This window comes from Prionailurus viverrinus, chromosome D2, assembly GCF_022837055.1.
Source record: "Prionailurus viverrinus isolate Anna chromosome D2, UM_Priviv_1.0, whole genome shotgun sequence".
NCBI classification, from domain to species: Eukaryota; Metazoa; Chordata; class Mammalia; order Carnivora; family Felidae; genus Prionailurus; species Prionailurus viverrinus.
In genome coordinates this window covers 79,299,358-79,327,172 of record NC_062571.1, presented here as the reverse complement: position 1 = coordinate 79,327,172, position 27,815 = coordinate 79,299,358, and the positions used below count along the sequence as shown (strand labels likewise).

The 27,815-nt window shown below is 43.7% G+C and overlaps 1 protein-coding gene across 2 annotated transcripts in view; it reads left to right on the top strand.

The window, feature by feature from the left end:
- CUZD1 (CUB and zona pellucida like domains 1) overlaps positions 1–27,468 on the top strand; it is a 33,390-nt gene extending 5,922 nt beyond the window's left edge. Inside the window, exons 1-9 of one of the 2 annotated variants that reach the window (XM_047824617.1) lie at positions 12,368–13,889; positions 15,906–16,056; positions 17,945–18,159; positions 20,065–20,215; positions 20,980–21,197; positions 21,901–22,073; positions 23,123–23,511; positions 24,302–24,570; positions 26,911–27,468. In XM_047824617.1, coding sequence (XP_047680573.1) covers positions 13,808–13,889; positions 15,906–16,056; positions 17,945–18,159; positions 20,065–20,215; positions 20,980–21,197; positions 21,901–22,073; positions 23,123–23,511; positions 24,302–24,570; positions 26,911–27,086 — 1,824 coding nt within the window. In that variant the 5' untranslated portion in view covers positions 12,368–13,807 and the 3' untranslated portion in view covers positions 27,087–27,468. Of the gene's footprint in view, positions 1–12,367; positions 13,890–15,905; positions 16,057–17,944; positions 18,160–20,064; positions 20,216–20,979; positions 21,198–21,900; positions 22,074–23,122; positions 23,512–24,301; positions 24,571–26,910 lie in introns of those variants that run through there. The other variant, XM_047824616.1, reaches the window with a different exon arrangement.
- Positions 27,469–27,815: the final 347 nt, after the last annotated feature.

Here is a 27,815-nt window from a genome sequence, read left to right as displayed (position 1 = left end):
GAGTCTGAAAGTTTTCCTTCTCTTTCTATTTTTGGAAAAGCTTAAGAAGGATAGGTATTATCTCTGCTTTAAATGTCTGGTAGAATTTCCCAGGGAAGCCATCTGGTCCTGGACTCTTACTTGTTGGGAGATTTTTGATAACTGATTCAATTTCTTCGCTGGTTATGGGTCTGTTCAAGTTTTCTGTTTCTTCCTGTTTGAGTTTTGGAAGTGTGTGGGTGCTTAGGAATTTGTCCATTTCTTCCAGGTTGTCCAGTTTGTCAGCATATAATTTTTCATAGTATTCCCTAATAATTGCTTGTATTTCTGAGGGATTGGTTGTAATAATTCCACTTTCATTCATGATTTTATCTATTTGGGTCATCTCCCTTTTCTTTTTCAGATTGGCTTAGCTATTTTAAAGAGCAGTTTATTATTAACTTAGCATTTATAGTGTGAATCCTGACTGACTGTGTATTGTAACACAGTAGTTCTCAGATACTTTTGGCTTAGGACCCTTTACATTCTCATGGGTTGAATACTCCAAAGAGCTTTTGTTTATGTGGGTTTATATTATTAATTAAAAAAAAAAAATCAACACTTTTGGTTTCAGCTCTGACATGCCAAGAGTTTAGAATTCATCACAACTGTCTTTATCATAAGAGAAAAGCTGTTTCAGCTGAAAATCAATGACTTTAAAAAAATCTACCAGATAATTGAGGTCACAGGGTAAACAAAGAGCCACTCTGAAAACTGGAAAGAGGTAAATGCAGAAAATCACACTTGAGATTTGCTTATCAGGGACAGAATCTTCTGGAGGCAGTAACTTGTAGGAACACTTAAATGGTCATTAATAAATTGCTGGAAGCCAAGTGTGGACTAGCTAGCTAGGAGATGGAAACTCTCGAGAGCCCACATTTAGGAGGTCCCATACTTTTATGGGTTTTACTTCCAGGAGCCCCACCATATTTACACAGTGAAGATTGGAGAAGAATCCCCTCAGGCTTTCTGCAGTGGGGAGGGGAAAGTAACCATTTGGAAATACTGCCCACAGTATTCCTAAAAAAAAAAAAAAAAAAAAATTATGTTTATTTATTTTTGAGAGAGAGAGAGACAGTACATAAGTGGGGGAGGGTCACAGAGAGAGGGAGACACAGAATCTGAAGCAGACTCCAGGCTCCAAGCTGTCAACACAGAGCCTGACTCAAACCTATGAACCGTGAGATTATGACCTGAGCTGAAGTCAGAGGCTTAACTGACCTAGTCACCCAGATGCTCCAGCCCACAGTATTCTTAACAAAGGTGTACCCTCAGGGGAAACCACCAGAGTCTTTTGTGACCAGGGGATGAGCAATTAGACTACTCTGACCCCTTTAGCCTTCCAGTCAGCAAGTAGGGGCAGGGGGAAAAAAAAAAAAAAAAAAGACATTTTTGATGGTGACAGTCTAGGGACTCAGGTATGCTAAAAATAGATTTAGTCATAAGATTCTGGAATGCCTTCCTTCCTCAGTGCCTTACCAATATTAATAGGGCTTCAGTATAAAAACAGATGACAGTTGAAAGAGTAGGATGCACACTATTTTAAAAGAGTTTCTAGGGAAACCAAAGACGGGGGTAGGGGAACAAAAGCAAGAATACTGGAGGAAATTGAAGCCTCTGACACCTATAGTTACAGCAAATGTTAAACATAGCCTAACTTAACCAGATTAACATAAAACTCCACACTAACAACCTGATTACTTCAGTTCCTATACATTTCTCCAGATACATTATGTCTGGTTTTCAGCAAAACAATGCATGCTAAAAGGTAAGAAAAACTTAGGCTGAAAAGACAAAGCAAGCATTAGAACCAGTCTTACACAGACACAGATTTGGGAATTAATCAGGGAATTAACTGGCATGTGTAGATTCTATACTATAGTAACATGCACTGCTAGAAGAGGATTTCAGTTTGGAAGATCCTTCCTATTTAGGGCAAAACCTGACTCTTTTCATGGCAGTTGCCAGAACCATAGCAAGGTCCTCAGCTGAGCAGGAGTCTGAGGGTAAAGATGAAGATCCTGGGAGCAGAGCAGGAGCTGTGGAAGAGGTCTGGAGATGGAACCTGGGCCAAGTAAGGGGGTGCTCACAGGCTTATTCCAGTAGCCTGGAACCTGGTCTGCCCTCTGCCACAGATGTGCAATTTACAAGTAGCAGGGTGTTTGCAACCACCTGCCCCAGGCAAGAGCCACAGGATGGGCACTTGGCAAAGTAAGGGGTCTGGGTGAAAGTCCTTGTGGGTGTGAATGATGAAGAATTTGCCAGGAAAACAAACCCTGTAACCTGGATCACATCACAAAGTTCAACTCCTGGATTCTGCATACAGCCACCGCCTACTTTTTGCCATCTGGAACACACGGCCCCTCCCACCACTCTGAGAGTGCACAGGCATGCTCACAAGAGGGGCAGAGGAAGAGGGAGAGAGCCTGCCATGGGGCTTGACACTGGGCTTGATCCCATGATCTTGAGATCATGACCTGAGCCAAAATCAAGAGCCAGACACTGAACTGACTGAGCCACCCACCTGCCCCACTCTCAGTACTCCTGACCAGTCACTACATGTGAATTGCCAATGAGCACTTAGGATGAAAATATTAACAATAACCAGGCCCTTCCCTAAATGAAATGCAACCGGTTTGCATATCTTTCAGCTCCGAGCCAAAATCAAAGCCTCTGGATGATAGGTTTAGTGGGCACTGTGAATGGGGCACACATCATTTCAGAGGGTTGCAGAAAGGTTGAGGGGGTAGAAAGGCATTGGACCTGGGAGGAGGGGGCTGGAGGGATAGATCACAGAACCAGGCCTTAGTTCCTGCCCTGCCAGTGACTTGCTAGGGGACCTAAGGGAGTCACTTCTGCTCTCTGTGCTTCAGTTTCCTCATCTGTCCAAGTCTTAGTCATTGTCTTCTGGCCATCTCCAGTGAAGATCAGAAAAATACTGCTAAAACATATTGGAAGTAATAAGGCCAGTAGCTTAATGTTTCTGACTAATAAGTAATGAGTAAAATATTATATTTTAATGTTTATTTATTTATTTTGAGAGAGTGGGAGAGGGACAGAGAGGGAGAGAGAATCCCAAGCAGACTCCACACTGTCAGTGCAGAGCCCAACATGGGGCTCGATCTCATGAAAGCGGGGTCATGACTTGAGCCAAAATCAAGAGTTGGACGCCCAATTGATTGAGCCACCCAGGAGCCCCTAAAATATTCTGAACAATAAATGAAATAATAATGCTCATGGTTTACTGTTTTGTCCGAATTTATTGCTCTGTCTGAATTTAGAGGTTTAGATCAGGCAAGTTGTTATCAGATTGACAAAATTCATATTTGGGTCATTGCCCATGAAATGTGTCAGCACCTAGTGGACTCTAAGCCCTCTGTTTGATATTGGGGATCCTGAGTTTCTGCCCGGTGAAACATACCTTGATACAAGGCAAATTTTCAATGTACAGACTCCTCAAACGGCAACTAAGTAACCGCAGGAATAAAAGGAAACCAAGAAATGAAGTGGTCATCTCTGTAGGGAAGGTCTACATAACTTGTCTATTTAATCATGACTAAGCTCATTCGAGAACATGTCCCTCGGAATAGTTGCTGCTTCGATGGAGGGCATAGAAAAGAAGCTTGGAAAAAAACATTTTTGTAAGATAAAAATCAGAAAAACACCCCACAGTTAATTCAACTCCAGAGTATTGGGTTCAGTGAGAGTGAACATAGTAGGTTCCTGTACTCAAGACAAATGTCTGTTCAGAGTTAAAACAGGAACTGGAAATCCTTATGGCAAATGAAACTCAAATTAAAATTTTTATGTTTATTTTTGAGAGACAGAGCATGAGCAGCGGAGGGGCAGACACAGAATCCAAGCAGGCTCCAGGCTCTGAGTGGTCAGCACAGAGCCTGACGTGGGGCTCGAACTCACGAGCTATGAGCTCATGACCTAAACTGAAGTCGGATGCTTAACTGACTGAGCCACCTAGCGCCCCTGGAATTCAAATTTTTAGAGAGGTACAAGCATGTGTCATGGATACAGAGGAAAACGAGCAATTAACATGGGAGACAGATGGGAAGCAGTGAAGAATTTACCGAGGATGTTGCATTGAGTAAAGCCCTGCAGGGTTAGTATTATGGCAGATAGAGGAGGAAAGGGACTGGGAGAGCCATCTAGTCAAGGCTCAGTGGCATGAAAATGCATGGCGTATGGGGAAATGCAGTGGGAGATGAAGCTGGAGAGATAGACTGTGTGGAAAGGTGGACAGGGCCCCATCTAAGATGACACGTGAAGTGCCTGGGACACAAGATTTAAGGAGGCATTCACTTTCAGAGGCAGACAAGTGCAGGATTGGCACAGTGACTATGGCCATTAAGTAGAGGATTGATTTCACCATCTCCCATATAAGCATTGTCAACAATAGCTAAACAGAGCACAAATGTCCATTGACTGATGAAAAGATAAAGAAGATATGGTGTGTGTAAAGAATGAAATCTTGCCATTTGCAGCAATGTGGCTGGAGGTAGAATGTGAAATAAGTCAACCAGAGAAAGACAAATAACATGATTTAGCTTGTGGAATTTAAGAAACAAAACAGATGAACGTGTGGTTGGGTGGGATGGGGGGGGGGTGGGAAGAAGAAAGGGAAACAAACTGCAAGAGACTCCTGATAATAGAGAACAAACAGGGTTGATGGAGGGAGGTGGGTGAGAGATAGACTAGATGGGTGATGGGTATTAAAGAGGGCACTTGTGATGAGCACTGGGTGTTGTGTGTAAGTGATGAGTCACTGAATTCTACTTCTGAAACCAGTATTGTACTGTATGTTAACTAACTAAAATATAAAAATAAAAACAACAAAACCCCAAATCTTCCATACGAGGGACTTCTGCTTCTGGGAAGATGGAGTAGGTGTACTTTTATGCTTTCTACCAAGTGTGACTAAAAATCCTGGACGTTAGGTATAAAACAAACACAAGGCCTTGACAGGTGGAGAGAAGAAAACAGACAAGTTAGGAAACTTGAAATCCAAGGAACATGGTGGTGAGCTCTCTGGGTTTTGTTACTGCCTCATATTTCCAGACTTGGAGATGAAGAAGCAGCAACCTGGAAACACCAATGGGTGCAGACAAAAACAAACACAAAAAACAAAAAAAATACAAAAACAAACAACAAGCCAACAAACCAAAAAAGCAAAACCCTGTTGTCTCTAGCCAAAGGACCAAAAAAAAAAAAAAAGGGGGGGGGGGAGGGGGGAGCCTGACAAGACAGGGAGCCTGTATTCCAGCCAAATATCCCAGAAAAAAACTGTGGTTCACCCCCAGCCCCCCTCCCCAGTAAAGACTTAGGCTAGACTTTCACTCTCACCAGGCTATAAAGTATTGTCCCAAACCACCTCTTCCTGCCAGACTAGTGTCAGAGAACACTGGGTGATAACACCCCCATCGTGGAGATCTTGGGAAGTGTGAACTTTTCGTTTTGACCCAGTGATAATGAGGCACCATTCCGCTTAATTGCTGGGGTAGTATCAGAGAAGGCTTACTGGAAATTCAGGACTTTCACCTCCTGAATAAGACCACCTCCACTGTGGTATCAGTGGAGACCAAAACATGAGGGGATTTTTCTGTGGTCTTCACAGATCTAGTTGATCTCCTTGAGGTAAAATTCATGAAAGTGGCTCCCCTCCCAGATGAAACTTGGGACCCCAAGAATTTGTTTCTTCCATGCTGGTCCTCATTCAGCCTCCAGCAATTTATCAATTACCATTTAAAAATTCCTGTCAGTTGCTGACTCTAGCAGTGGCTTCTGCTTCTGAGAAGCTGTGATTCTCTATATTCACCAGTCTCTTCAGTTTTGGGGTGTCTATTTGCCCTGTGACTTCAATTCACTGGTTGACCTAGGAAGACATTATGATTATCAATTTGTTCAGCTTTTTTCTTATTTTGAGGATGGCAACTCCCAAGCTTTTTACATGTTGTGGTAGAACAGGAATTTCTGTGTTTTTATTCATCCTTTTTTTTTTCTGTTCCTCCGACTGGATATTCTCAATTGACCTATCTTTGAGCTCACTGATTATTTCTTCTGCCTCCTCAGATCTGCTGTTAAGCTCTTCTCATGAATTTTTCTCAGTTACACTTTCCAACTGAAATTTCTGTTTGACTCTTTACTAATTTCTCTCTTTGTTGATACTCTCCATCACAGTCATTATTGTCATACTTTAGTTCTTTAGACATGGATTCCTTTGAAAATATTTAAAATAGTTGATTTAAAACCTGTGTCTAGTAGGGCCAATGTCTGGGCTTCCTAAGGAAAGTTTTTTATTAATTACTTCACTTTTATCAGCCATACTTTTGTTTTTTTCTTTCCTTCCTTCCTCCCTTCCTCCCTCCCTTCCTTCCTTCCTTCCTTCCTTCCTTCTTCTTTCTTTTCTTTTTTTCTTCTCTCTCTTTTTTTTTTTTTTTGCATGTCTTGTAGTCTCAATGAAAACTAGACATTTAAAATAATATAACATGGCAACTCTGGAAATCTGATTCTCCCTGCTATCCAGAGTTTGTTTTTGTTTGGTGACTTCTCAACAAATTCTATAAAATCTGTAATCTTTGTTGTATGTGGACACTGAAGTCTCTGTTGATTAGCTTAGTGATCAGCTAATGATTGGACAAAGATTACCTTAAATGCCTGGAACCAGTTAAATCCACTAGTCTTTCATGAGGGGCTCTGTGTGCATGTTGGGGCATGCCTTTGACAATCAGCCAAGCAATTGAAAACTCTGCTATAGCCTTCACTTTTTGCTTGGAAAAAGCCTCAAGGTCAATCAGAGGTGAATGCTTAGGGCCATCTCATGTCTTTCTTGAGTATGCTCACAGCCTTAGACATGCACACAACCCTACACCTGTGCATGGCTTAGAGTCCCAGGAATATATCAGAGCTTTTCAAAACTCCTATGGACATCTAATTTACCAACTTTTCCTTTAAGCTGTTTGGCTACTCTGTGATTTGCCCCAGATGTTATCCACCTACCTCAGGCAGCCAGGAAGTTAAAACTATTGTCTGTAATTGTTTTTGCCAAAATCCCCTTAGAAGAAGACTTTTTGCACTGGGTGAACTCTTACGTTATGTCAAATAACAGACAGATAGCTTTGCAAGTGAGGATTTTCAGGTAACCAGCACACAGGTCAAATAATGACAGTTCTTTGGGAATAAGGCTTTGATAGAGCTTTACCTCTATTTTCCCTTTGGTGGCTGCATTGGAGCCTGGGCAGTTATTTTCAAGGTTGCCATGGAGCTGGAGAGTGAAGGATGGAACAATGCCATAAACCTTGCTGTTTATACTAAGATTCAGTTCTTCTTAAATAAATGTTTCCTGAGCTGCACCAAGCTTTTAATTTTCAGAGTCTGAAAAAGTCAGTTTTTCTGCTTAGATTCCTCATTGCTTTTAGAGAGGAAAGAATTTTCAGAGGTCTTATGCCACTGCGTTTGTTGATAACTCCCCTGCTGTTTGTGATTCCACCCAGGGTTTGGACAAAGCAACAAGGAATAACCCTTCATAGTTAAAATAGTTTCCTCATTTAATTGAACGAGCTTTGTTAGGTGTGAGTACTTCAAAATAATAGAATCCTGATTTATAACAGGCATCCTATTCAAATTACTTTCTGAAATCTTTTTGCCTTAGCCAAGAAGTATAATGTCCCAAAGTCTGTTAACCTATATCTGAGTCCTGTAGAATGACTACAACTATTATTCTATTGTGTTGCCACAACATAAAGTCTACCCAGTCTTCTATAATTGAACTTTTAAATATATGAGTATTTTTAGATATTAGACTCTCCACACTACCACACTACTGTCATTTTACTTTATTGAAATCCCAGATTTGCTTTTGATTAATGGTCAAGCCCTAAAAGGTTCTCTGAGGGAAGAAAACTTAAAAAGGTGAGACTGAGAGTAAATTATTTAGAATAGAATTTGGACATTCGTCTTGCTGTTGGTCCTAACATATATCTGAACATGGAATGGAATTCAGAACTCTGTGAAAGGGAGTTGGTGTCTGAAGTGTTGATGTCACACAGCCCATGTATGGCCTGACAGGCATAGAAGTTGGAGCTGGACATTGGCTGTGCATTCTGCCAGCTCTCGTGGAGACTATGCATCTAAAAATAAGCTCTTCAAACTTCGTATCTTAATTACTCCTAACAGGGATAATTAGAACTTTCTTTCTCAAATTAAAAGTTTGAGAAATTCCTGATAAGATGTACTGTTCCCTAAAGTTTATATTAATTGTAATTTTGTTTTACTGCCGGCGTTCATCGAGCATGGAAGAGTTGGAAAATAGTAAGTATGGGGGCGCCTGGGTGGCTTAGTCGGTTAAGCATCCAACTTCGGCTCAGGTCATGATCTCGAGGTCTGTGAGTTTGAGCCCCGAGTCGGGCTCTGTGCTGACAGCTCAGAGCCTGGAGCCTGCTTTGGATTCTGTGTCCCCGTCTCTCTCTGCCACTCCCCCACTCATGCTCTGTCTCATTCTGTCTCTCAAAAGTAAATAAATGTTTAAAAAAAATTTTTTTAAAGAAAAAAATAGTAAGTATGTTTTGGCAGTTGGATTGTTTATTCTTCAGTCCTTCCTCACTTTCCCCCAGTTTCAGGGAATAAGGTTAAACAAATTGCGTATTCCAGAAAAACTGGATTTCCTGGGAGGATTTAGAAGGAAAAATGGCAGTTGTCAGTGGAAGAATAGAAAACTGTTTTCCTGAAACATGTATCACTTACAAAATGGATTTGTATATGATCAGCATTGTTGAACATAACCTTTTTAAAAGTCATCCCCTTAATCGTTCCCATAGATTTTTTAGCTTGATATCGAGTGAGGACTTAATTCTGAATCTGAAAATGAATGTATCTCAGGAAATCCAGGTATTTGGGACTAAAACCATTTGTATAGCTGCGCATTACTTCCTGTGAAAGGAAGAATGGGACTCTTCCACGTTCTTCTTTCTTTCTGGATTTTGTATTTCAGTCTCCTCTCATTCAAACATAAACCCTTTCCCCCTCTCTGGGCCAGCGTAGGGTCCTAGGCTTTCTGGGAAGACTCATTTTGCATAAGGATCCATGGTTTGGGTTTCATTCTTTTTCCACTAGAGGAAGCTGCTGAGGTCGCTAGGTGGGTGTGTGGGGAGGGAGGCCACATTCACTGCTTGCCTTCGCTTCTCTGCCTAGATAAGTCTACTAAAGTCAACACAATAATTATGTTCAGCATTGCTGGCGGTATCCTGGTGGCCATGCTTGTGCTGATGGCTGTTGTCATCTGTCTTTACTACAAAGTAGCCAACGCATTGAAGTGAGTGATGTGGGTAAGAGTGAAAAATACCCCTTCGAATAGGATACCTGGGGCTCTCTGCTTGAGCAAGGTCATTCCTTGCCCTGTGGCCCCACCCTGGGTGAGGCCAGGAAGGGCAAGTGGGTTGGAAAAGGCAAAGGCAGGTGAGTGTAGAACCTTGGTTTTTTTTCCCCTTCTGGCTTAGGGCTGTGAGCTCATAAGTAGAATGTTCTCGGCTGGGTGGCTGGGTGCTGCTTTGCTTCACCTACCCTCACTGAGTTGACCCTCTTCCCAATCACGCTCTGCACTTGATGGGCCTGTAGCGGTCCGCTGGGGGATCCACGCTTGTAGTTCACTCTCCCTTATTTGCTGCAACCTGATTTTACATTTCTAACAATCCTAGGACAGGAGGGGGTTAGACAGGAACTTGGGACAGGGCCAGAGAACTCTAGTTTGGGGCTGGTGTCATGTATTTAATTGGCTCCAGCCCTAAACTTCCCAGGTACCCCCGATAATTGTGACAAATGGGTGGAGAAGGAAAATTCTAATCCTACACTTTACGTATGTCTTTTCTTAAGATGTTCAAAGGCACCTCTTTGTTTGGCCTTAAAAAATTCACCCCTGGACAAGGTCGCGGCCGCAGCCATCACTGCTGGGTCTTATCCCAACCTCCAATGCTGTGACGAATGTAGCTTGTATGCTGACTTTGATTCCCTGCCACCATGCTTCTGTGACGTAAACGAGGGACTCTGACTTGGGTGGGCACAAAAATCTTCATGTGCAGTCTTTCTTTCTTAGTAGAATGTTTTATTATTCAAGTCAAGTTTTATAATGTTTACATTATGTATTATGTAACATATTTATGTAGTTTTGAATAAATGCAATATTGAAAATAATTCTTTGCCTCTGGTGTTTGTTGTTGTTTGTTATAAATGCACTTAGGGACCCCTGGGTGGCTCAGTTGGTTAAGGTCCGACTTCAGCTCAGGTCATGATCTCACAATTCCTGAGTTCGAGCCCTGCATTCAGCTCTGTGCTGACAGCTCAGAGCCTGGAGCCTGCTTCGGATTCCGTGTCTTTCTCTCCCTCTGCCCTCCCCTGCTTGTGCTATCTCTCAAAAGTAAATAAACATTAAAAAAAAAATAAATGCACTTAAATTTGTGTACTAGCCATTTGGTGACTTGGGGCAACTATCTTGTAGTATTATATTGCAATATAAAGAGAGTTATCTCCAATGCCCAGAAGAAAAATATATATTGATCTTAGAGCGTTTCCAGTTTCCGACTCAGCAGAAATTCCCAGCTGGAGGAGCTCATTTGGCTCTTCTCCTCCCGAGAGTTTCACCCACTCTCATCTAGCTCCTCTCCTGCACAGTTCTGTCACATTGTCCTGAAGGAGGACAACTGTCATCTTGGAGAGAGTGGGAACAAAGTGATGGGACATGTCTGGGTTTAGGTTAGCTTATCTGTGTAATGATGGGGTGGAGCCCAATGGCATCTAAAAGACATTTCAGAAAACCTGAGATTCTCCCTCTGGCATTCTCCAAGCAAATCTTCAGAAGCAGATTCCCTCCCTTCTAGATCCCTTTAACACGGAGTCTTGCTAATTCAGCTGCCAGTGCCTGTAACTGCTGACCGGAACCCCCAGCTGAGTTGGAGAGGCCAGGATTCTCTTGGTCTCAGCAGTAGGACATACTCCTCTCCACTCCTGTTCATCAGCTCCCCTCTGTTCCTGATCTTTCCCCTGTCTAGACCCCTTTTTACTCACAGACTGTCCATCTGAAACTACATTTTGTACTTGTTAACAAAACCCTGGCTTTGTGAGCAGAGCACTCTCTCCAGAGGGCTTGGCTGATGAGGCCATTTCAGCACTCCAGTGGTGGAGAGATTTGCCAGAAGGGATGTGGGAGCTGAGGCTGCTCTCACAGAGCAGCCATTTGGAATGGCCACGAAAATCCCTGCAGGCTTCAGGATGAGTTTCAGGAGGCAAATTCAAGGCTGCATCTTCCCTGCATCTTGCCCTGAGACTTCCCATCTGGAAATGACCTGTCCCTCTTGAGTTCCTGAAGCACTTTCTCTGCCTCTGTCTGGCGTCTCCTGTTCAGGCCTGGTGTTTGGTGTTCACTTGCACTTCGATTTTCTCGTCGCTGGCAAGCTCCTGAGCCCATCCCATTTCCTTCTGAACCTCACCCAATGGGCAGTGCAGTGCCCAGAACCCTGGAGGCCCTGTGCAAGCACGTTCTGTACAGGAATTCCTTGGGAATACATCTGAAGTTCAGGCATCTCAGGGTCCACGAAGGAGGCAGGATGGGGCAAGGGCTCCGGGGACACCCGTCTGGTAGGCAGTAGGGACAGAGCGTACCCTGTGGGCTTCAGAGCTAGATACACTTGGTTCAAATCCAACTCTGCCTTTCAATAGCCATGGGCCATTGGGGAAGTTTCTTAACCTCTCTGAGCCTCGGTTTCTGTGATGTAAATTGAGGGCTTGCAGAGGTGATAGTGAGGATTAAGCAAAATAAGGTATACCAACCCCACAGGCCCTGGAATCCTGGGATCTCATGGTATTGCCAATGGCCTGAACTGCTTGTCTCCTGATTGCTGACCCAGGGCTCCTTCCCCTCTGTCAGCCCCCTCCCAGAAGAGTGACCATGGAGCTCTCACACCCAGTGGTGCTGGTTCAGGGAGCTAGGAGATCACGTCCATAGGAGACAGGGGGATGGTGTTAGTAAGAAAGTAGGGGTAGGAGTGGGGATCTGTGCACAGCTGAGGGTAAGGGGTCCTTAGTGATCAGAAGGGTACCTACCCTATACTGATGCCCCCTGCTCTCACATCAGGATATCCAGTCCCTACCTGGTATGTGGCTGCCCCAGAATTCTCTGAGCTGACAGGAACTGAGTGGGGCTGTGCCAGGGACCTTGGTGAGTGTCCAAGCTCCTTACTGAGCACAACTTGGTAATGTCACAGGTGCTGGCCTTGCTGCTGTGGCACTGGTATGAAGCCAGATGCCTGGTCCAGGGGCCTAACTAGGAATGGAACCCCTGGGTCACAGTCTAGTACTGTGCCCTGCCCAGGAACCCCAGTGTCCTAGAGCCAAGCAAGGGTCTCTGGGCTGCAGGACAGTGAGAACAACATGGAAAGTTGAGGGCACCTGGGAAGGGTTTCAAGCTATAAGTTCAGTCTGTATCCACCATTACCTCCACAGAGCTGCTGGTCATCGTTTTCCTGCTCAAAAAAGTTTCATCTGAACTTAGAATAAAATCCAAATGCCTCATCTGACCTACACATCCTTCATTATTGGACCATTACCTGCCTCACCTTAACTTACATTCTACTCCCCTCCCCTTTACTCACCTCTGCCACACTGGCCTGCCTTCCCTTATTATGTAGACATGGCCAACTGATTCCCGCCCCGGGGCCTTTGCACTTGCCCATTGTTTTGCCTAAAATGCATCCCTTAAGCCCACATGACACATACATGCCTCTGTCTTTCTGTGTTTGCTCACCTTTCATTTTCTCAATTGCACCCCAATATCGCATCCTCCCTGCACTCTATCCCATCACCCTGTTTATTATGTTCATAGTACCTCTCACTATTTGTAATTTACTTTGTTTGTTGTCTGTCTCCTCCACTTAGAGAATAAGTTCCATGAGGGCAGGGACTGCTTTTCTCACGTTCAATTATGAATCCCCAGGCCCTAGAGCAGTAGCCAACAAATAATTGTTGAATAAATGAATGAATGAAAACAGGGAAGACCCATATACAAGCTCCTTGTGAGCACAACTTCCTGATGTCACAGGCACTGGCCTTGCCACTGCAGCACCCATCTCACCTTGGACAACAGGATTCCTTTCTGTCATTTGTAAAACAGTGCCAAGGGGACTTTAATTCACCTGCTTCAGCCTCTCTGGACATAACGGTTAGAGTTCCTGAAGCCAAACCTGCACCTGTACTTTCTTTTTGCTCCCCACCCTGTACCAGCTCTTCCTCTCCCTCTGTGTCAGCACCCCAGCAGGCGTCAGAGTGACCTAGCTGGACCCACACTTTGCCCAGGTGCCACCCACCTCCCCCAGCTGATCCTTTGACTTCAATTGGAGGAGAAGAGCGGTGAAGGCTTACGATATCAGCGGTGCTACCTGCTTTGTGATCTGAACAAATAACAGGGCGAAGGCTCAACTCTAACTCGGTGCCGTGATGAATTACTCAGTGCCTGCTGCAGGCCGGGGGCTGGAGATCCCCTGCGAGGAAGTTTTTAGCTGGGAACTTTCTGTAAGCTTTCCAGGAATGAGCCGGAGAGGGAACACTCAAGTTGGGGGCTTGCTGATAATACACCAGTCACACAGCTGCTCCATTCCCACATAAATTTAGTCCTTGGCTGGTCACACTGACACATTTCCCTGAAGGTGGCCAGAGGGCTCATGCAGCCAGCCGGTTATGAAACACCGAGAAGTATAAAAGCCTGCTAGCCCTCTGGGCTGTTTTTCCCCTGACAGAGATGGAAGCTGTGAGCAGGCTTGTCCCCTTGGCCCTTTTCATGGTGCCGTGTTTGGCAGAGTTCAACTGGACCCAGTCTGAAGGTAAGAAACTTGAACCAGTTCTTTTTTTCCCTAACAAAATAGGGAGACTTCCTTCCAAGAGGCCTCTGCCCAAAGTTTTGAAGTTTTAATTATCTAATGGCCGTATTACAGAGAACACTTATTCATATGCTCTTGATGTGATTTCGAATCGGTACTAAGTTTTTTTTCAAGCCCACGTGACAATATACGTAAAAATATTTTTTAAAAAATCACAAAGAATTTTACCAGGTAATTTTACTACTGAGAAGTAAATACCTTGGAAATAATTATAAAAGTGCACACACACACACACACACACACAAAAACCACATGGCACATTTACCCCATTGTAAAAAGCAATGTGAATGTCCCTCATTCATTCTGTAAGTTGTAGATCCACACAAAGGTACGTACTTCTGCAGTTTCTTACAAGTAAGACTGAGCTAGAAGAAAGGTGCCCAGGATCTACCTTAAGAGAGAGAGAGAGAAAAAAAAAAAACTACCTGAAATTTGTGTAATATGATGTTATGTTTAAAATACATACACTTGAGCATTTTTAAAGATCAGGAAGTAGGAAAGGAAAGGTTCTGAAGTATTTACAAGAAGTTTTTAATGGTCATTTTTTTCCCGGATGGGTGATTATACACTTTTTTTCTTGGCTTTCTGATGTTTTTTTACTAATAAACATAATAGTAGTTATTGTTGGGGGAAAAAGAAATAAGAGACTACTGTTACAAGGACATAGCTCATCAGTCATAGATAAAAAGAAAATGAGAAGCTCTTGGTTTCTGAGTGGAGTTTTGAACCCTTAGTTGGGTTCCATTCTGAAGTATTTGATTTTTTTATTCACATTCTGTTAGAGTTGCCGCTGCAGCTCCTCCCCTCCTTCCTCCTCTTCCTTCTCTTTAGTAACAGCTTTATTAGGATATAAGCCACATACCATAAAATCCACTCTTCTAAAATGCAAAATTTACCGGTTTCCAGTATAGGCACAGAATTGTGCCACCATGACTATTTTCTAATTTGAGAACATTTTCATCACCTCAGAAAGAAACTCTGCACCCATTGGCTGTTTTTTCCAGTGCTCTCAGCCCAAGACAACCACCAGTCTACTTTCTGTCTCTATAATAGATTTCCCCAATCTGGACATTTCCTATCAATGAAACCCTACAATGTATGTGGTCTTTCACTCAGCTTAATATATACGAGGTTCATCCACGCTGTACCGTGGGCCAGCGCTTCATCCTTTTTATTGCTGAGTGATCCTGCGTAGTATGGATGGACCAGATTTTATTTGTTCATCATTTGATGGACATTTGAGTTGTTTCCCCTTGTTGGTTATTTTGGCTAGCGCGGCTGTAAGCATTAGTGTACGTATGTGTTCATTCCTTTTGGAGACATGCCTAGGAGTGGAATTGTTGTGTTATGGGAACTCCCTGTTTCATCTTTTGAGGACTTGTCGGGCGGTTTTCCCAGCAGCCGTCCCATTAGCTTTGCAGGAGGGTTCCAATTTTTCCATATCCTTGTCAAATTCTCGTTTTCTGTTTTCGACTCTAGTTTTGTTTCACATTCTAAATGGTGTGAAGTGGTATCTCACTGTGGTTTTCATTTGCATTTTCCCCGATGACTAATGATGTTGAGGATCTCTTCATGTGGTTATTGGCCTTTATGTCTTCTTTGGAGAAATACCTATTTTGGTCCTTTGTCTTTTATCGGGTTGTCTTTTAATGATTGAGTTGTAGGAGTTCTTTGTATATTGTAGATATAAAGCTTATTTTTAAAACCATCTTTCTGCATGCCCTAATATATTCTTTATTTTTTATGCGCCACTTATAGAGGAATCATAAATATTTTCTCTCCAAGGACTCTAAGAGGGGGAAATCAGTTGCTGGTGGCTTACTTTGGAATGAGTTAAATACCATTCACAATCACCTGCTGCTTGTATGGATAGTACATGTGGGAGGTAGATTCCCAACCCCTCGAGGAGAAGGGCAGGGGCTGCTGACTTTTCTCAGTGCCAACTGTGGTCTCTACCAGGCAAATCTAGCTGCCGGGCCACCGTGGGAGGCACCAGCCAATCGGATGCCCATAGAGCCCTAATCCTGCAACTCAATCCCAATGAGGACTGCACCTGGACACTAGAAAAACCAGAAAACAAAAGCATCAGAATCATTTTTTCCCACTTCCAGTAAGTAGAGGCTTTGCTTTCTAATGAGGGTGGTTGAACTCTGGCCATACCAAGGAGTCTGTGTCGAAAAAAAATCAGCTGCTCTTAGAGGTAGTGGTAACTCCCATGACCATGGTGATGGTCATAATGGCTGACAGTCACTGACTGATGACTGGGCCCCTGGCTGTGGTCACAGAGGTCCTGTGAGGTTAGTATAGTATCCCAGGCACAGGGAGATTGAAAACTTGTCTCAGGCCACGTAGTGAGTGGAATGACCATAGTTAGTATCCAGCTAGTCTAGTTCCAGGCTCCAGGTCCTGAAACACTAAACTCATGGTTTCAAAGTACGCATTATAATCAGCAGGGGAGCTTCCAGAAAGTCAGATTCCCAGGCTGCACCTCATATAAATCGGTGGGGGGGGGGGAGGGCAGGCAACCAGGCAGCAGTGTTTTTTTTTATTTTAAATTTTTTATTTTGAAATAAATATACACCCACAAGCGTTTTCTAGAAGTGCCCAGGTTATGGCAGTGCGAGGCCAAGCTGAGGACGGGGCGCTGCCCTACCAGACTCTCTCAGGGCTTCGTGAGAACTTCCCCAGTTAATCAGTCCTCTCAACAGCCCTCTGGGGTGGATGCGATCTAATCCCCACTCGGCGGGTAAGAAATCCCAGAGAAGTCACTTCACGTGCCCAGAGTCACGGACCGATACAGGCAGCAGAGGGACCGGATCCCGGCACCCTTGCTCCAGCGCCCCTACGCTCCCCCTCTGCCCGTGGTTCTAAACCGGAGAGTCTCAGAAGCGCGGGAGGGTTTTGCAGAAGCGCGGCTGTGGGACCCTGGGCCCAGATTCTGACCCGGACGGGGGTGGCCGGGGCCCGAGAACGTGCACGGGTAACAACTTCCCAGGTGCTGCTGGTGAGGTCAAGGTGCCACACTTTTGAGACTCGTGGCCTTTCACCAGGGAAGTTGGAATTCACTTCTGTTTGGCCCTGAAGGAAAAAAAGAAGGGGCGCTTCCGTATTTCCCAGAATTCAAGGGCTATTAATTAAGAATCACATATATTATCCCTGATGTGTCGAGAAAGAGAGGACGGCAGCGGGGCAAGAGCGAGGGAGGGGGGACGAACATTTCCCGTCTTAGACACTTCTGTGTGCCGGGCCTGTGCTGGTGCTCCCTGTTCAGATGATTATAAACCTCCCACAGGATAAGACGAAGGCTGTGATATCCCCATTTGCAGAAGGGAGAGTGAGGTGAAATCCTGAATAGCTCAGCCAAAGTTACGCAGCAGGGAAGGGGCTACGGTGGAAGAATTCAGGTTTGTCTACCCTCGCGGTGTTCCCTCTAAGCCATCTTGCAACTGTGTCAGGATTCGGGGGCCATCCGGAGAGACCCTGTCAGCATGGGCAGAGGACAATGAATCATCCGGGTCTGCCCTGTCCATGCAGGGCACGGACCGTCCTTATGGATGAAGACCGGGGGATGTGAGGGAAGGAAGGGGCGTCTGGGGAGATGCTACATGTCCCTTACCGTGAGCGAGGCGGCCGTGGAGGAAGAGTCGCTTCCCGTTTCTACGGCCTTGGGTTCCAAATGTCAAAGGGGATGAATTCTAAATAAGAAGATCCCACCCCACGGTTCGCACTGGGGCACGAGGAACAGGAGAGATGGAGACGGGAAGGAAAGGAGTCCTGGACCCGAGTCCCACCTCCCCCTTGACTGTACAGGATCACTGGCAAAGCAGTTGTGCTTCCTGAGGCCTTTACAGACTGATGGTGTGCGGGTTGATGTTGGGGGGCGGGGGAGGGAGGCCGGTCCGGTATGCAAACCGCCATGCCGAGGTGAATGACTGACTCCACGCCGAACCCCCTGGCCTGGTGGTTCGTCTCCAACCACACATGTGTTCTGTTCACAGGCTGGATCCCAGTGGAGGGTGTAAAAATGAAAACATTAAAGTTTTTGATGGAAACTCTACCAAGGGGTCTCTGCTCGGGAAAGTCTGCAGTAAACATGACTACGTTCCTGTTTTTGAGTCATCATCCGATACGTTAACAGTTCAAATAGTCACCGATTCCGTAAGAATGCAAAGAACTGTCTTCATCTTCTACTACTACTTCTCACCCGGCACCTGTAAGTAAGGACACGTGTATGTCCTCTGCACCTGCGAGCACAGAAGGTCACACACTCTCCTGCGTGGGTTGTTGTAACCTTGAGTCTGAGTCTGTGCCCTGAGAGCCCGCTGTGTGCGAGAGCAGTGGTTCTCTAACCTGTGTGCGGAAGAGTCACCTGGAGAGCTTGTGAAATCAGATTCTGATTCACTGGTTCTGGCATGGAGCCCATGACTTTGCCTTTCTAACCAGCTCCCACGCGAGGCAGATGGACGGGGCTGATCAGACGGCTACGTATTGAGGTGTACTGTGTGACAGACTGAAGGAGACTCTCCAAGTTCACCTGTTTTAAAAAAAAATTTTTTAATGTTTATTTATTTTTGAGAGAGAGAGAGAGAGAGAGAGAGAGAGAGAGAGAGAGGGGAGGGGCAGAGAGAAGGAGGCACAGAATCTGAAGCAGGCTCCAGGCTCTGAGCTGTCAGCACAGAGCCCGACGCGGGGCTCGAACACACAAACCGTGTGATCATGATCTGAGCCAAAGTCAGATGGTCAACTGACTGAGCCACCCAGGTGCTCCCAGCCTGTTTTATAATAACCTGAGATCCTTTGAAATGTCTGTTCAGGGACTGCTCCTCCCTCTGGTCTGAACACAACATGTTTGGAGCTATCGAATCTACATGTTTAACACGTCTTCCAGATGATTCTTTTTTTAAATTTTTTAATGAAAAAAATATATTTATTTATTTATTTTTGAGAGAATGCATGAGTGAGCAGGGGAGGAGCAGAGAGAAAGGGAGAGACAAAATCCCACGCAGGCTCAATGTGGTCAGTGCAGAGCCCTATGTGGGGCCCGAGCTCACAAATTGTGAGATCATGACCTAAGCTGAAATCAAGAGTCCAATGCTTCACCAACTGAGCTACCTAGGTGCCCCTTCCAGGTAATTCTTGATAAAGAAGGTCATCCAGGGAGCACATGCTGAGAATCTCTTATCTCACATCTGAATCTAAGACTGTCAGGCAGTCTGAGGCTACAAATACATGGTTCTGCATTCACAGCACCCAGATTCCGCTGCAACCCAAAGCAGAATGCCAAGAAACTCTGCAAGTGGGTTCAGGAGCAAAGCTCTACTCTGGTTTGCTTTCCGAGGCCCAGAGTTGAGTATGTCACTCTCCTCTTAAACTGCTGAATCCTTGGTGTGGGCGGATCTCCAGAGTGGAGTAGTCAAGGCTCTCTGAAGCCAGACCCGGGCCACCTTTTCGGGCCTTACCTCTAGCCACTACCTGACCTGCATCCTAGGCTTCAGCCGGCCTACACCATTTTACACCCCCTTAAAAGGAGCCTTCGTGTTGGCTGTCTGTGTTTCACTTGTCCGGCTGCTTGCTTACTTACTGGGGAGGGGAGGGGAGGGACCGAGGGTGTCTTCACGAAGGCTGCATCCGAGCTGAGCTGTGAACCACAGTGTAGGGTAGGGAGAGGTGGGAAGCAGGGGAGGAGGGCTCCCGTGTGCTGGCACCAACAGTCTGAGGAGCCACGGGAGGGAAGGACAGTGAGGAACAGTAGGTCAGGCGGAGGTGGCTGATGAGGCTGGAAAGCTAGGCTGGGGCCAAGTGAGGAAGAGCCTCAGATGTTAGTCCTAAGAGTGTGACATCATTTTCCGTGGCTAAGACCTTAGTGGAGGGTCTCTAACGCTGGGACAGGTCTTACAGTGTCACTCTGCCCTGCACCAGTGGCCAGAAAATCCAGTGATAAAGGAAGATGAAAATCTCAGTCTGCTGCCAATTCAGAAGAGGGCAATAGAATAAAATTCGGGGGGTCGGGGTGGGGATTGCTTATTGAGCTCAATGCACAGCACAGAAACTAAATGAAGTCTCTCAATGAAGTCTCTCTCGTGATTTATACTCTTGGTCACCCTCACATCCCTTTCAGCTATTCCAAACTGTGGTGGTTACTTGGATGCCTCCGAAGGATCATTTACCAGCCCCAATTACCCAAATCCACATCCTGCACTGGCTTATTGCGTGTGGCACATACAAGTGGAGAAAGGTTACAAGATAAAATTACACTTCAAAGACATTTTGTAAGTACTGTGGTCCATTTCTCCTGTTGGAGAAAGGCAGCGAGCCCCCCTCTGGCAAATGGGGAACCTGGGGAAGGGAAAAGATCATGTGGACCCCCTCCTAGATGAGCATTATTCAAAGAATGGGTGTATAAAGAAAATACCAGTAAGCGTCTGACTTCAGCTCAGGTCATGATCTCATGGTTTGTGGTTTCAAGCCCCGCGTTGGGCTCTGTGCTGACAGCTCAGAGCCTGGAGCCTGCTTCAGATTCTGTGTCTCCCTCTCCCTCTGCCCCTCCCCACTCGTGCTCTGTCTCTTGGTCTCAAAAATAAATAAAACATTAGGGGCGCCTGGGTGGCGCAGTCGGTTAAGCGTCCGACTTCAGCCAGGTCATGATCTCGCGGCTCGTGAGTTCGAGCCCCGCGTCGGGCTCTGGGCTGATGGCTCAGAGCCTGGAGCCTGTTTCCGATTCTGTGTCTCCCTCTCTCTCTGCCCCTCCCCCGTTCATGCTCTGTCTCTCTCTGTCCTAGAAATAAATAAATGTTGAAAAAAAAATTTTTTTTAAAAATAAATAAAACATTAAAGACAATTAAAGAAAGCACCAATATTATTGCATTGAAGTAAATGGACTCTTTTTCTGAAGATTCTGAGGTCACACCAGGGATGGGCAAAGCCCCAGGTTTGTCATCATAAGCCTGAGATCCCACCGTAAGGAAAACTCTTGAATCACTTAGGACTGAGACTGTTGAGAATTGAATTTTCACCAGAGGCCCTACTTCTCTAGCATAGAAGTGGACGAATACTGCAGATTTGACTTCATTGCCGTTTATGATGGCTCCTCCACCACCTCTGGCCTGCTTGGACAAGTGTGTGGCTACGTGAAGCCCACCTTTGAATCCTCGTCGAACTCGCTGACTGTTGTGCTATCTACAGATTACGCCAACTCCTACCGAGGCTTCACTGCTTCCTACACTTCAGTTTACGCGGGAAACGTCAACACTAGTAAGTCATAGCCCTTAGCTGTTTTGAGCTCTCTGAGGACGGTGCCCGTAGAAACTGCCCTTTAATTCTTAGCCTACCCGTGGCTCCCCTGCTTGCAAGCCTGTCATACATACTTTGGAACATCTTCGTGATCAGAAGCTGGAGGATCAGTTCTGTGCATTGCCTCGTACAAGAGGAAGGGAATGATTTTATTAACTTGAGAAAGATTTCTGTAGAAAACAGTGACTGTTTTCCTTATTGCCTTCTGTAAAGGCACAATTAAAAATAATAGAGTCACAGATTCAAGTTGCAAAAAAGGTCACGGTGAACGTCATAAGAGGTGGGTCAACTACTCTGCTGTCTCAGGCTTCTGATTATGGTTTAGACAAAATGGCTTTGAGTTTTTATTTTTTAATTTAATTTAATTTATTTATTTATTCATTCATTTATTCATTCATTTATTTATTCATTCATTCATTTTATTTATTTTATTATTCTATTTTTTATATGTAATTTATTGTCAAACTGGTTTCCATGCAACACCCAGTGCTCATCCCAACAGATGCCCTCCTCAATGCCCATCACCCACTTTCCCCTCTCCCCCGGCTTTGAGTTTTTTATATACTTCTGTGCGCATAGCTTTTCAAGATCCAAAGTTCAAGGTTGACATAAACATAATCATCCCTGTTTTGTTTTTGTTTTTGTTTTTGTTTTTTCTGAACAGCATCCTTAACTTGCTCCTCAGACAAGATGAGAGTTATCATTAGTAAATCCTACCTGGGATTATTAAAATATAGCGAGAATAACTTACAACTAAATGACCCAACTTGCAGACCAAAGATATCAAATGTGGTGGAATTTTCTATTCCTCTGGATGGATGCGGTACAGTCAAAAAGGTAAAGCGAGACACTGAGCTGGCTTTTGTCACTCGCCAGAGATGTGTTAGATAATGCCATGGTACTTGCTGGTGACTTTAACGAACAACTCCCAAACCTTAGCAGCTTCATGTGTGGTAAGCTTGTGGGGACATATAAGTGCACTCACTCATTTACGCACCAATGCCAAATTGCCACATTCATTATCAGGGTAACTGGAGGGTGGTTATCTTTTCCAAAAGGTGAAGAACTCTGACGACTCACTGCAGAAGTTCGAACATCTAGATACTGCAGGTGTAAGGGTCTACCAATAATACTTGTACAGAAAATGTCTACATCTCATATTCAGCAAACACCTAGCTGTATTTTTATGATCTTCTTCTTTCCTCTGTAAAGAGAGAAGATAAAAATATCATGCTTTGTTTTAAACATGAAGGACATAAGTTTCGTTCTACCTTTTCTAGAACTTGAAGATCTCAAACATTTGCAACCTGTAGGTCCCTTTAGGATGTATTCCCTAAACTTTTCACTCAGGTCATGAAACAACAATGTCATTGAAAAGAATGGGAGCTACTCCGGGGAATCAATAAGGATGGAAATAAATCGTTATTTTTTGCTCCACGTGAACAGCTGGACGATTATCTGCGCATCCCTAGGGAAAGCAGTCCGGGGAAACCCTACTGCAGGACTTCTGTCCGCGTACACTTGGGAAACCGCCCAGGGAGCCGCACTAACTTAATGCTACTTACGAAAGGCAATACATTGTAGGGTCTCGAGTCTTTCTAGGGCTGGAAATTTGCGTTCAAAATTGTTTTTAACGTAAAAAGTTCCGTCTAATTCCGTATTCCGGTCTCTCTAAGCCAAGCTCTGTCTCTCGTCTCACGTGTTTTCTTCCTACCCAGCATGTTTCTTAAAGAAAGCACATTTGAGCCTTATGGTATTCCAACATGCAAGCTGCTGACTTGCAATTTAAGATGATTGTGTGCCTACCCACACATGCCATGCATATCTATGTTCTAAAATATTATTGGACTTAAAATACAACATTTGAATTCCATCTTGGTCTGCAGGTAGAAGATCATTCAATTACTTACACCAACATAATCACTCTCATTCCGTCCTCCGCATCGGAAGTGATCACCCGCCAGAAACATCTCCAGATTGTTCTGAAGTGTGAAATGGAACGTAATTCTACTGTGGAGATGATGTACATAACAGAAGATGACATAATACAAAATCAAAATGTGCTGGGCAAATATAACACAAGCATGGCTCTTTTTGAATCCAATTCATTTGAAAAGCCTCTGCTGTCACCATATTATGTGGATTTGAACCAAACTCTTTTTGTTCAAGTCAGCGTCCACACCTCGGATCCAGATTTGGTGGTTTTTCTTGATACCTGTATTGCCTCTCCCACATCTGACTTTGCATCCCCAACCTATGACCTCATCAAGAGTGGGTATGTACTGATGGGTGATATGCTTTTCTGAGGATTAATAATAACTCGAATGAAGTAGTATTTTTGTGTATGGTTGTACAATTCCTGTATGCCTGCTGTATAATTGTTTTCTATACTGCTGCCATGGAGTTTAGTAAATTTAATTGTATTACAAAATACAGTTAGTGTATACTAGTGACAAATACTTTAAGTTAGAGCATTTCTACAGCCACAGCCCATATCCACTAGAATTTTAAGTATGTTTCCCACATATTTGCTGGTAGAAACAAATATATTTTTTGTCAAGATGCTTTGTGGTTTTGTTTTTGCTTCCCCCCCAACCCCCCATGTTGATTATTTTCAACAAAACACCAAAGGATTATTTCATTTGTTCCAGATTTAGAACACAGACCTAATACAATTAGTAAAGTATATGCGGCATTCTCTAAAAAAAAAAAAAAAAAAAAAAAAGGGAAGTTTTCCTCTTTTTCTGTAAGCTGATGGACTTTATATCAACCCTATTGGCACGTTCAAAACAAGTGTGTAGAGTAAGGCATTTGAGTTCGAATATATCTGAATTGGTTTTCTAATTAATTCACATAGACTAGGAATTTTATTGCTGGAGGGAACTTTGTCTTACCCAGGAATCAGATCTATAGCCTTAGCTCACTATGGTCTGAGCTAGACATTGTCTTTCTAGAGCAATTTTTGGACCCACAAATTAGTTCAAACAAAACTCTGTATCATTTCTTTTCAATATCAAAAAGACTGAACTGTAAATTTTCTAAATGTGCCATAAATTCTGTTCCAGATGTAGTCGAGATGAGACTTGTGAGGTGTATCCGTTTTCTGGACACTATGGAAGATTCCAATTTAATGCCTTTAAATTCTTGAGAAATCTGGGCTCCGTGTATCTACAGTGTAAGATTTTGATATGTGACAGTAGTGACCATCAGTCTCGCTGCAACCAAGGCTGTGTCTCTAGAAGGAAACGAGACATTTCTTCATACAAATGGAAGGCGGATTCTGTCATAGGACCTATTCGTCTGAAAAGGGATCAAAGTGCAAGTGGAAATTCAGGTAAAGAACAAGCTATTTCCTGATCTAAGAACACCTCATGGTTCATTAAATTCTGCTCAATTGTGTTCCTGCTTAAGCATGCACAGTATAGAGATTTATGATATCAGCAGCTAAGTCCTAATAAGCACACAAGATTAATTTTTCTATTAGTTGAAAAAATGTAAACCAGGTACATTTTAAGCATATTATGCACTGATAATGTACCATGATCCCTGTGGCTTTTGAGTATAAATATAACTTTCCCACTTCTAAAACCAACACTTTCTCTTAGCTTCCTGACTCCTTGTTATAGACAGCATGGCAGATAACAGAATTAAAGCAATGTATTTTAACTCCTATATGAGAAAATCCGATGAACCTGCATCCCACACAACCACCTTTTTGGGAAAAAAAAGCAATTTTTTTCTAAGAGAAAATACTCTATTTTTTTTTTTATTTTTTTATATGAAATTTATTGTCAAATTGGTTTCCATACAACACCCAGTGCTCATCCCAAAAGGTGCCCTCCTCGATACCCATCACCCACCCTCTCCTCCCTCCCACCCCCCATCAACCCTCAGTTTGTTCTCAGTTTTTAACAATCTCTTATGCTTTGGCTGTCTCCCACTCTAACCTCTTTTTTTTTTTTTTCCTTCCCCTCCCCCATGGGTTCCTGTTAAGTTTCTCAGGATCCACATAAGAGTGAAACCATATGGTATCTGTCTTTCTCTGTATGGCTTATTTCACTTAGCATCACACTCTCCAGTTCCATCCACGTTGCTACAAAAGGCCATAGAAAATACTCTATTTTTAAGATGGACCTACTTCTTTTTTTTAAATGTTTATGTCATTTTTGAGAGAGAGAGAAAGAGAGAGAGAGCAGGTGCACATAAGTGAGCACGGAGTCGGGGGTGGGCAGAGAGAGGGAGACAGAGGATCCGAAGCTCGATGCTTGAAGTCACGAACTGTGAGATCGTGACCTGAGCAGAAGTCTGATGCTTAAGCGCTTACCTGACTGAGCCACCCAGGTGCCCCCAGCCCTGCTTCTTTTTATTTATTTTTTTTATTTTTTTATTTTATTTTATTTTATTTTTTTTTTTTAATTTTTTTTAACGTTTATTTATTTTTGAGACACAGAGAGACAGAGCATGAACGGGGGAAGGGCAGAGAGAGAGGGAGACACAGAATCGGAAGCAGGCTCCAGGCTCTGAGCCATCAGCCCAGAGCCTGACGCGGGGCTCGAACTCACGGGCTGTGAGATCGTGACCTGAGCCGAAGTCGGACGCTTAGCCAACTGAGCCACCCAGGCGCCCCCCTGCTTCTTTTTAAAGGATTGAAACGTGACCCCTGCCAGGTCACAGGAGAATGAGGTGGTGGTGGCCACTCATGGACAAGCCACAACTAAATGGCTTTGGACGGACCACAGTTAAATAAAAGCTGCTTATGAGTTTATCTCATGTGAAAATTATCCTGGCATAAAAGAATCTTGTGACCTCTATGTTAATTGTTATTTGAATGGACTATGAAGGAGTAGGATTCTAGTTTGTAGCAAAACATTTCTAAGATAAATGCAAAAGAACACAAAAATTAAATCCAGTAACTTTATAAACACATTCACTAAAGATGATGCATCTGTGGATATTAGTCTGAAATTAGTTGAAAATCTGTGAATGAAAGTTACAGAAATATCGTCCATATTAGAAAGTACCCTTTTCTAGGGAGCCTGGGTGGCTCAGTCGGTTAAGTGTTCTATTCTCGGTTTTGGCTCAGGTCATGATCTCACGGTTTCATGAGTTTGAACCCCCAGTTGGGCTCTGTGCTGACAGTGTGGAGCCTGCTTGGGATTCTCTCTCTCTCTCTCTCTCTCTCTCTCTGTCTCTCTCCCCCCCTCCCTCTCCCTCTCTCTGTCCCTCCCCTGCTCAGGCTGTCTCTGTCTCTCTCAAAATAAATAAATAAAAACTTTTTAAAAAGTACCCTTTTCCTGTTTCAAGAGGAGAAACCAGTTGTTTCTCTATCGATCACATATATTTTGACAACTATGGGAAATAGAATCCATAAATGGACCCGCGCTTCTGTTTGACCGAGATGCTTGATTGTCACAAGTTTTTCACTTTATGTCAAGGAAACAAATGAACTACTTAAACAAACGAATGTAAGGGCATCTTGTCCTTTCTAAACAGAAACATAAACTGATTGAAATATATGCTCACTGTCGCTGTATGTTGTGTTGGCATTATATACCATGCGTGAATTGGTACATAAGATTCATATTTGCGAGGAGGTACACAATTCATGAACATTTTGTAATGCCATAATGTAATACTTTTCTTTAAATGATGTTTATCTTGTTTCCAATTACAGGATTTCAGTATCAAATACATGGAGAAGAAACTCAGAATCAACCTTTCAACAGTCTGCAACTATGTTTATTCGTGGCCCTTGCTCTGAATGTAGTGATTGTGGCTACGATCACAGCAAGGCATTTTGTGAAGCAGAGAACAGACTACAAGTACCAGAAGCTGCAGAATATGAACTAATGGGTTCAGCCTTAAGTGAGACACGTTTCTCCTGAACACCAAAGGAAATGGTACCCATTATGAATAAATTAGGGAGAGCCTCATAAGAGTGATGCACAGGTCTTGCTGTCATTGTGGTCAGTGTGCTGCCTTGCAGGGTGGTTGAAATGAGCGAACATTATGTAAGTTAGGTCTCATGGTAAAGACCTGAAGCCACCAAAATATTAAATGAATTGAAAGCATCCTTTTTCACAAAGCATTTTCAGTAAATAATTAGGTGAAAGGAAAAAAAAAAGACGTAAGTCTTCAGCATTAGATGTATTTATTTTCTAGATGCAAATGTGTTACCTTTTGAAACATATATGAACGTTATAATTTCTGAAACGAAGTGTGACAAAGAGAATGACCATCTTTTTTATTCATACACCTCACTATTTTAATGTGGAGTCTCAGCATCTTACAACTTAAACACATCTCAGAAAAGGGCTTTGGGAAGAAGACCCTGATTATCATAGGCGAGACTTCTGTGTAGTTTCCAGGTTAACGAAGTAAAACAACAGTTCTCCCATTTCCCATCAAACACCAAAGCCAAACATACCTGTAGCAAGGCGGAGTCAGTTCTGACTTAATATGTTCCTCTCTGCTGTGGCTGAACAAATATTAAAGACCTCAGTGTGAAGTGACTTTACACATACCGAACATCATATTGAATTCTTTGTGTTAGATGCACATTACAACTCTACCTCATCA